This window comes from Lathyrus oleraceus, chromosome 2, assembly GCF_024323335.1.
Source record: "Lathyrus oleraceus cultivar Zhongwan6 chromosome 2, CAAS_Psat_ZW6_1.0, whole genome shotgun sequence".
In the NCBI taxonomy this organism is placed as follows: Eukaryota; Viridiplantae; Streptophyta; class Magnoliopsida; order Fabales; family Fabaceae; genus Lathyrus; species Lathyrus oleraceus.
The window spans coordinates 491,048,051-491,057,959 of record NC_066580.1 but is presented as its reverse complement, the minus strand read 5'-3'; the positions used below and the strand labels follow the sequence as shown (position 1 = coordinate 491,057,959).

Here is a 9,909-nt window from a genome sequence, read left to right as displayed (position 1 = left end):
CAAACACCTCAAGAAAATCGTGGGAGACCTCGGAGATAAACTAACGCACCAGGATGTGGATCCGGGGGACGTTATAATCGGGCGGGTCATTAGTTTTTTGTTTGTCCAATGTAACCAATTATTACATATTTAATGAATTTATTTATTTTCGTTATTATTTTTTATGTATTAAATAATAAATATTAAATATTAAAAATAAAAAGAATTTAAAAAATTGAATAACTAAAAAAATTAAATAAAATAAATAAATAGGAAGGGGTGTATGCGCCAAAATGAATTGGTGCATACACCCACATTTAAAAACACACTCAGGTGTCAGATGCATTGGCGCCTCCTCATGAGGGCTAATACAGGCGCCACAAGCATTGGCGCCTCCTCATGAGGGCTAATACAGGCGCCACAAGCATTGTCGCCTCCTCATGAGGCCCAATGCTACTGACGTCTCCTCTTATTGGTATTGGAGTGCGCCAATTCATCTGGCGCATTCTTTATCAAATTTAATTATTTATTTATTTTTTTGAAAAATTGATTATTTCAGAATTTTTTTAAAAAAAATTGATTATTTTAAAAAAATATCGAAAAATTAAAATGAATCAGTTTTGAAAAATTAAAGAATCAAAATTAAAAAACTATAATAACTCCGAATTAAGCCTTAATTTTAAAACGGAAAGATTAACCAATAGAATATTTTGAATAAGTGTGTTAGAGATCTCATTGATTTGTGTGTTAAATCATAGAATTCAGAGATATGACAAAATGTCTGTATTGAATAAATATCACGACCGTATATAAGTGGTCACTGGCATAGAACATATCCATGTGGCAGAACCTCAACCTCATATAACTCAGAAATTAAAGACAAGGCAGCTTCACATTAACTGTCACTCAAAACTTTGCAACTTCACTTTCCCTTCTATCTTCTCCTCTCTTCTTCTCTCAATCAAACTAACATAACTGGTATGTTTCTTTCCATTGCTTCCTCACTTTATGGATTCTACTTTCTTTACATCATATTATCCACTTTATCTTATCCATTAATTTAATCTAGTAGATTCTAACTTCAATATAATAATACTACTACTATTTTGTAGGGTTTTTTTATTAATAATAGTATCAATAATAGTATTTTCTTAGTGCAGTGTTTTGTGATGGACATGAAGATTTTTCAGCACAGTTAAATTCTATTTCAGCACTTGATTCTTGTTATGAAGATTTTTCATGAACAAGGATGCATCTTTGAGATGAAATCCATTCATGAGCTTCTTCTCTAACAGTTTGAGTATATGGTATGAATGAATTCTCCTTCACATTATCCATGGCAACAGATTATTTTTAACTTCATGACAACCTAACTTATAATGCCTTTTGTGTCAAAAAAAAACAAACAACTTATAATGCTTTTGTGAAACAATTTGGCCGTCTTTGTTAGTTAACTACTGAGTGGAGTTTAAATTGACTTATTTGAACTTATCTTTTGATATAAACACTTGTGAGATTATCTGAGAAGAAAACTTATGAAAATAACTTATTTTATAAGCTGTTTTTGTCTTGTGTTATTGAACTTATCTTCAAGATAGGTCATGGAAACAGTTATTTTGTCTTGTGTTATTGAAATAATTTATACATAAGCACTTATAAGATAAACACTTGGTTGATTTCAATCAGAACTTTTGGCATAAACACTTGGAAGATTATCTTAGAAAATTTATAGAAACACCTTATGACCATGTTTATAAGCTCTTTTTAGCTTATTTACATAAGCTCTCCATGCGAGCATATGAAAACATTTATTTTATCTTGTGTTATAGAAATAATTTATACATAATCTAAATCTAAAATAGTTGAATTAAGAATGATGCATAAAGAAGTAAGAATAATAACCCGGGTTGAACAGTTGGTGAATACTTGAGACTTAAGAATGTGTTCCCTTAAATATCGAGGTTCAAATCTCACTAGACGCTAATAATTTCTGTGTTGGACTAGTCCATACAGAGAATTTTACTCGGGAACCGAGTAACGCATATTTCAGTCAAGTAATTTGGTGCTATGCTTAATGTTGCTGTTATTAAGAAATTAGTTGCCTCCTATTTTCATTTCAAGGTTCAACATGACAGGTAATTTCGACCCGAATAATATTTCAGGACCTATATGTGAAGAGTTTATCTTTCTGAAGATGAGTCGAGAAGAAAACAAGAATGTAAAATCAAAGACTGATAGTGAACTCTTTCTGAATAATGCTAACGAATGCAATTGGAAGATTTTGAAAAATGAATCATGTGCAGGTGCAAATGCAGCTTCCAGAGCTGACATGAAATTAGCTACAACTGATCCTCTGTCTGAAATAGTTTGGTCTCCAGAAAAAGGTTTAAGTCTTAAATGTGCCGATAAAAATAGTTCTCTTTTTCGCGTTGCTGGACCAAGCTGTTGTATGGTTCTTTCTCCGCCGCAAAGTGTTACTTATTGCAACTCTATCACTCATGAACCTATAGCTGTCGCGTGTGTCGATAGAGGTAATGCAGATACAATGAGTGATGCAGATGTCAAGCCAGATTCTAAAGTCGAACAAGAAAATAATATCGGTAAAGGAAAAAAGGTAGTCGGAATAGAGGATGATGATTTACATACCGTAGCTGAGCCTATATTTGAATGTCGAGGCTCTGGTGATCTGCAAACTAATTTAGCGTCCTCCAGCCGAAACCCCTTAGGAAAATTGGAATCTAGTGCCGAAAATGATTTAAGAATTGTTGACGCTGAAGCTACTTGTGCTGCAACATGTGGAGTTATTGTTAAGGAGATTAAAAACGAAACTCGGGACAATGAAATGATACTACTTTCCGAAAAGGTTCTTCCGGTTTCACATTCTCCATGTAACAGTGGGATTCGCGTGGCGGAAAACAAAGGCAAGGAAAAGTTCTTATCAGACAGGGATGCAAATGTAAGATTATCAATGGATAGTGACAGCAATTCAAGTGTTGAAAGCTGTAACAGTGCTAGGTTTTTTTCCACAGGTAAAAAGCGGCGTAACTTTCAACAACAGCAGTTGATAATCGGAAGTAAAAGAGTGAAAAACATCGTCGAAGAAACTTCTGGTTCCAAATCCTACATTAAACAGGAAAGCTCATTCAATAATTGGATTTCAAGCATGGTGAAAGGGCTCTCGCAAACAATTCAAAATGATTCAAGCCCTTTAGCTCTTAGAATTGCAAATGCAGATCATCGTAATGCACGGTCTGAAGAGAAATTTATCGCATGCAGAACGAATCAAGATCGTGAGCCGAAAAATACAGGATTCAGGTCCATTTTTCAGTCCATGTACTGTCCAACTTCGAAGAATGTAGGAACACGGATGTTTCATCGAGAAGGAGAAAGTAACGAGGATTTAGAGCCAAGTAACATGGTACATGGAATAAACGCTACTCCAATAACCTGTTTTCCAGATAATAATGGCCTTGTCCAACGGCATTTTCAATCAAACAAGTTTGAAGCATCTACAGGTAGATATAATGCTGGTCCGCCGCAGAATAACGTTGAACCGCTAAATTATTTCAACAGTAAGGAAAGTAGAAAAAATAAGCCAGTAGGGAATGAAAATTGTTCAACCATGGATCTTAGTAAGGACAAGGAAGAAATGGCATCAAATTCATCTTCAGCCAGACAAAATACAAATAAAACGGATAATGTGGATTCCGATGCACCATCTGAAAGAAAGGAAGCGGAGAATAACGATCACAGAAGAGACAATCCAGGGAGTCTGTGGATAACTCGATTTTCTTCGAAGTCAACTTCCTCCTTGTTCAACGACCTTTCATCATCACCAGGATTCGCAAACCCAGAGCAAATACCTTCGAAGTTTGCAAGGAGACCAGTTATTATCGAACATAGCATGCCGACAATCAAAGCAAAATGTACCTCACAAGTAAATATGTTTTGCATGTTTTGCGGAACAAGAGGTCACGAACTTCGTGATTGCTCAGCTGTTTTAGAAAGTGAGCTCGAAGATCTTCAGAAGAATGTAAATTCATATGAAGGTCAGGAAAATTTTCCTTTTATGTGCATCAAATGTTTTCAGCTCAACCACTGGGCAGTTTCATGTTCCAGTTCAATCTCAACAAGGAAACATGAATCGGAAGTTAAAACCTCGGTCCATGATAGAATCGATAACGAAACAGATCAGAATATAAGTTTGATGCAGAAATCAAATGATTTTGTAACTGTCAAGATAGAATGCAATGCATCATCATGCAAGAAAAACTGCGGTTCTACTTCTTCAAAGGAAAACAAATCCAAAGATAAGGCTACTATAACATCTCCATTAAGATTGACTGAAAGGAAGATTTCACATGTACCTGAGGAAATCTTCAATGCAGTGAAGAAGCTTCAATTGTCCCGCTCCGATATCCTGAAGTAAGTAATGCAAGCCAATTAACTAACACCCACATACTGTCACATTATGTATTATACTGCATTAACTATAAACAACTTAACAGAATTTCTCTGTATGATTGTATCAGATGGATAACTTCTCATGGATCGATATCTCAACTCGATGGTTTTTTCTTGCGACTGCGGCTTGGGAAGTGGGAAGACGGGCTTGGAGGAACTGGATACCATGTAGCTTATATAATTGGTATACTGTAGAATTATACCTAAATCTATTTTTTTGAGGTAACATGTTTTTATATTTAAACATTCTATTATTCTGGTGTATGACAGACACCGGGAGACATAGTTTGGAGCAGCATACCAGAAAATCTGTGTCAGTGAAAGTAAAAGGAATAGAGTGTATGGTAGAAAGTCATTATATATCCAATCAAGATTTTCTTGAGGTAATAATCAATTATCAAGGACTACTGTAATTGAAGCTATTCGTTTCCATGCCATTTTGACTCCATAAACTCTAGTGAAACTTTCAAGTGGGTATGATGATGCTCTTGTTTCCTTTTGTGCAGGAAGAAATCATGGAATGGTGGTCTAACACCTCAGAAGCAGGTGTTGAGATTCCATCTGAAGAAGATTTGATATCAAAATTTAAAAAGAAACAATTGTTAGGCCTTTAGCCATTTATTAAGTGTTGATATATGTATCATCATCACAAACAGCTTATACTCTCCTATTTTTTGTTTCTTACTCATAAAAAGCTGTATAGAAAATAATACTGATTCGATTCAAAACAAGCACTCATTACTGACTTAGTCTATGTTCTGGTGTGCTGCAAATCATAATTTAACAATTGTAAGTTGTAACAGATCAAAACAAAATAAAGATCTTGTTTTGGCATTTAACAAGGTATTGCACTTTCTTGTCATATCATTTAACTATCACACTCGCGGATCACCGGCGTTTAGCACAAGTTTTGTTGCACAGCGTGTGTAAGTATTGTAAACTCTGAGATACTCTGAATATCGACTTATTAAAAAACAAACATCGCACTCGTGGCATGACTTGATCACATGTGTTTCAAATCAATTCAAATCATGCTCCATCATGGATTTTTTGCAACCTCACTATCATTCATACAAATTTCTACATAAGAGACATACTATGAGCTGAACATGCACAAAACAATATTAAAGCTCATCTTATATCATGATTAAAAACCAAGAACAATGCATAATCGTAACATTAAAACTTTCTTGATTAAAATACTCGATACAAAGTTATACTTAGACCTCTTATTAAAGCCTATAGAGGTCATTAAAAACAAATAAAAAATCAAATACATCATGAACGGCTTTTTACTCACTCTAAAATGCCATTGTAATAGAACACTAACTACATAAGATGATATGAACTAGCAACATTCATACTCCTCCTATTCTCATAATTGCATCATCAGATACACAGACTTACACAATAACAAATTTGAAATTAAGAATAATACAAATATCAATCCTATAACATCGAAATGCTTCATATTCATGCAGATACCAATCCTATAACATCGAAATGCTTCATATTCATGTAGATACCAATCCTATAACATCGAAAACGCATCATGATTCATGCAGATTCTTTTTTGGCCTGTTTCATGTACTCTTCCATCTCATTAAGCCATAGATCAGCAAATTCGCAATTCTTCCAAGCCTCAAACCAGGGCCCTCCACGAGTATAATGAACAGCCTTAGGTAAAGTAGTGGAATCATTTTCAACAACCCTATTATGCCCTTCAAGAAAATTCCAAACAAAAGGTATAGAACCAATTTCATCATCCTCAAGCCATTGAAACCTATGAAGGTAAGCACCAGTCTGAGAATTCACAGTATCAGGAGTAAGAATCTTGTTCTTAGGATGACCGCAGTTATACAAAACCATTGAAGACCAATTCTTTCTAGGATAAACAGTTTGAACTGCACCATCCATTTTTGTTGTCTCTTTTGGAGCATAATCATGTTGAACACACATAATAGCATATTCATCTTGAATCAAATCTACCAATTCCTTAAAATCAGCTAAATAGAGAAAATCACAATCCACAAACAAAGCCCAACCTTGATAATTAGCTAAATAAGGTGTTAAGAATCTTGTAAAAGAGAACTCAGTGCTCTCAAATTGACCTCTTTCACGCCAATAAAGACCAGCTTTTCTCAGATCTGATTGCTTAATTGGTATGATCTCAACAGGAATTGAAGACCTTTTGATGATTGAATGACGACATACCTGAAATGCAATGTCTTCACGTGGATCATAACCTACAAAGATCTTGAAGGGTTTCTTTGAATTCTCATTCTCATTCTCAGCAGCAGCAACAGCTATTCCATTACCATTACTAGTTGGTAATGAAGAGTGATTCTTCTCATTGTTCAAACTCATCTCTGTAAAAAAACAACAACAATTAATCCATGTAATAAGGATATCAAATCAAACACACACCCATTTGATAATTCAGAAAAAAGAATGAAAAAAAGTAATCTTTTTCAATTTTCAAAACGACCCAATACATAACATTACATGAAAGAGCAAAAACAGAAGAATTACCGGAAAGAAAGAGGAAATTGAAATTGAAGAGAAAGATAGAGATTTAGACCGACAATGTAGGGTTATATATAGTCCACGGAAATGAAAGGAGTAAATCTAGCATTTTGATTCAATCTCTTCCAATCAGGAACCTTAACCCATTGTTTCAAATGTTAAATCCACCTATTATTAGTATATAATTTTATTTTATTTACTTTATTTTATTCATAGTAGAAAGATTCTCTCAATTTCAGATTTTCCTATTACACAATGTTTTCATAAAATCCTATATATAAAAGTGGTTAAATTATTGAATTCATATTTGATTAATTTATTTTTTATTGGTTTCCTGTGTTTTATCCTATATTTTAATTATTATGTTTTTAATAGAAAAAATATATAAAAGTTTTTAACATAATGTAGCCCGCAGTTTTTTTTATATTCAATGTGTTTTTTTCTTAATAACTAGTAAAGGACCCGTGCGAACGCACGGGTCGCGCAAGTGCAATAATTTATTTTAAAATTTTTTTAATATAATACATATATATATATATTATATATATATATATATATATATATATATATATATATATATATATATATATATATATATATATATATATATAGTTTGATCAACGTACACAAATTTATTGCATAAGAGTTTTTTTTAATGTAATGGATGTTAAATGATCAATAAATGGGTTCAAAAAATTTCCACAAATAACTTTTTCCAATTTGGAACATAATAAAGTAAAACATTATTAATTTATAATAATATAATTTGCTTAATTTTTTTGTATACTATATTAAGGAAATAATCAAAAAATATAATACAAAAATATTTTTACAATTTATTGATATATTGATATATAATAAACATTTCATTGTTAATGTTATGAATAAACATTCCATTTATCATTGAGATTTTGGACATAAGAAATAAAAATATATTTATTTAGTAATGGATGAAATTCTCCAATCTGTTACTAATTTGAGGTATAAAAGCGCAAATATTAACCTTCATAATAAATGATTATTTAACCAAAATACATAAACCATGTAAAAGAAATACCAGAACCTCATTTGTTTTAAAATATAGTAATGAATACTACCAAATGTTGAAATTAATTGCAATTGATACAGTAAGGTTTAATGCAACAAAAGATATTGAAGCAAAAGGTTCACAATTTTAGTTAAAATTGTGAGAAATAAGTCCAGCAACAAAAAATGATTTAACTTCGTACAATTCTTTGGTCCTTAAAAAACTGGGTTTATACAAAACCTGCCCGCAACCTTTTAGGAAGTGATGATTCATTACCCTGTAAAAAACAATTACATCCATATAAACAAATGTTAAAACATAATGTATATTTTATACAACTTATTCAATAAAATTCTAATAATAAACAACGACATTTCTTGATATAATATAACTAATGAAAAACTTACGTTCTATAAGTTTTCAAAAACTTCTTTGAACACGACGTTTGTTGTAGAATTTAATGGATGGTTATCCTTGTCATGGATTAATATCTTAAGCCCTTTTTTGCTTTTGACCCTTGATATTGCAACATATAGTTGACCATGACTAAATACACTTCTAGGCAAATACAATCCAACATAATCCAATGACTGACCTTGAGATTTGTTAATTGTCATAGCATAACATATAGTTATGGGAAATTGCCTTCTAGTCATTTTGAATGGCCACGGAGATTGTGTTGGAGTCATATCCATTCTTGGAATATAGATAACCCCTCCGATATTATTTCCAGATATAATCTTTGCCTCGATAACGTGGTTTGCCAATCTTGTAACTATAAGCCTTGTTCCATTGCAGAGACCTTCAGGTTGATCAATGTTTCGAAGCAACATAATAGGGGTCCCAATCTTCAATTTAATCTTGTGGTTAGGTAGACCGGAAGTTGTAAGTGTATTCAAAAATTCCGGGGTCAAAACATCAAAAGCTTCATTTCCTTCACCGTCAAAAGTGTCTACAAAATATGAACTTAAATATTCCTTTTCTTCACCTTTAGGAAATTTTTTGAAATTTTATTATTATAAATCTATGTTAGTACATATAAATATATGAATGTATCTATAAATATGTTTACAATGGATAACGCATACCTGGTATGAATCCCAAAACGTATTGATTTATGATGTCAACTGTTTCAATTGTTCCTGCCAATATAGCTCTTGATTGCAAAAATTTTGGATTCTTGTAATTGTTAAGAAAATTCGGATATGTTTCACTAACAATGGCTTCTAGTGGATCATCATAGTTAGAAATTAAGAAATCATTTGGAATAGGAATATCCGTGTAACCATCGTTAGGTTCTTCCAATTTCCCATCGCCAACTTTTAATATCCAATTAGAAAACAATTCTAATTCAGATGTACTTGAAGTATTGTCGGCTTGTTGAGTCGCATGTTCTTTGTAAGCTTCAGCACAACACAATGATCCCAGATGTATGATGAATTTATTGTAGAATGTATTATATCTGAACGGTTGCCCCTTAGTACAACTGGTAATATTTGCCGAAAATCTCCACCAAATACAATTACTTTCCCTCCGAATAATTTGTCAGAACAATTGGAACGCCCCATTATGTCTTTAAGGGTTTTATCAAACGCTTCAAAACAAAATCTGTGTGACATTGGAGCTTCATCCCAAATTATCAACTTTGCCATTTTTAGTAGCTCTGCACGATCACTACCTTTGTCGATATTACATGTAGAAGACTCCATTGTAGGTATTGGAATCTTGAACATTGAATGAGCCGTTCGACCTCCTGGAAGTAGTAGTGAAGCTATGCCCGATGAAGCAACACTTAAACAAATTTGTTTCTTTGATCTTATGTAGGAAGCTAGAGTTCTCCACATGTAGGTTTTCCCTGTGCCACCGTATCCATACAAAAAAAAATACGCCTCCTTGTTGATTGTTTACTGCTT

General features: G+C 32.8%; 2 protein-coding genes across 7 annotated transcripts; one reads left to right on the top strand and one right to left on the bottom strand.

Moving 5' to 3' along the window:
* The first annotated feature begins 802 nt into the window (after positions 1 to 802).
* Positions 803 to 5,285, top strand: LOC127120915 (uncharacterized). 6 transcript variants are annotated; one of them, XM_051051522.1, is made up of 7 exons: positions 803 to 957; positions 1,140 to 1,286; positions 2,142 to 2,197; positions 2,283 to 4,404; positions 4,512 to 4,627; positions 4,714 to 4,826; positions 4,950 to 5,285. In XM_051051522.1, the coding sequence occupies exons 4-7, from the start codon at positions 2,309 to 2,311 to the stop codon at positions 5,055 to 5,057; spliced, it is 2,433 nt and encodes an 810-aa protein (XP_050907479.1). In that variant the 5' UTR covers positions 803 to 957; positions 1,140 to 1,286; positions 2,142 to 2,197; positions 2,283 to 2,308; the 3' UTR covers positions 5,058 to 5,285. The 6 variants fall into 6 exon arrangements, with proteins under 6 accessions (XP_050907479.1, XP_050907480.1, XP_050907481.1 ...); XM_051051523.1 differs by having other exon boundaries at positions 2,115 to 2,197; XM_051051524.1 differs by lacking the exon at positions 2,142 to 2,197.
* A 326-nt stretch (positions 5,286 to 5,611) lies between these two features.
* Positions 5,612 to 7,175, bottom strand: LOC127120916 (protein CDI). The gene is made up of 2 exons (XM_051051525.1): positions 6,976 to 7,175; positions 5,612 to 6,812 (listed from the first exon to the last, which is right to left on the bottom strand). Exon 2 carries the CDS (start codon positions 6,808 to 6,810, stop codon positions 6,001 to 6,003), a length of 810 nt encoding a protein of 269 aa, XP_050907482.1. The 5' UTR covers positions 6,811 to 6,812; positions 6,976 to 7,175; the 3' UTR covers positions 5,612 to 6,000.
* Between the last annotated feature and the right edge of the window lie 2,734 nt (positions 7,176 to 9,909).

Coding starts and splice junctions, on each gene's coding strand:
- LOC127120915 (XM_051051518.1), top strand. CDS start 2,174: ATGAGTCGAGAAGAAAACAAGAATGTAAAATCAAAGACTGATAGTGAA. Junction 4,628..4,713: donor CCATGTAGCTTATATAATTG/GTATACTGTAGA, acceptor GGTGTATGACAG/ACACCGGGAGACATAGTTTG. Junction 4,827..4,949: donor CCAATCAAGATTTTCTTGAG/GTAATAATCAAT, acceptor CCTTTTGTGCAG/GAAGAAATCATGGAATGGTG.
- LOC127120916 (XM_051051525.1), bottom strand. CDS start 6,810: ATGAGTTTGAACAATGAGAAGAATCACTCTTCATTACCAACTAGTAAT.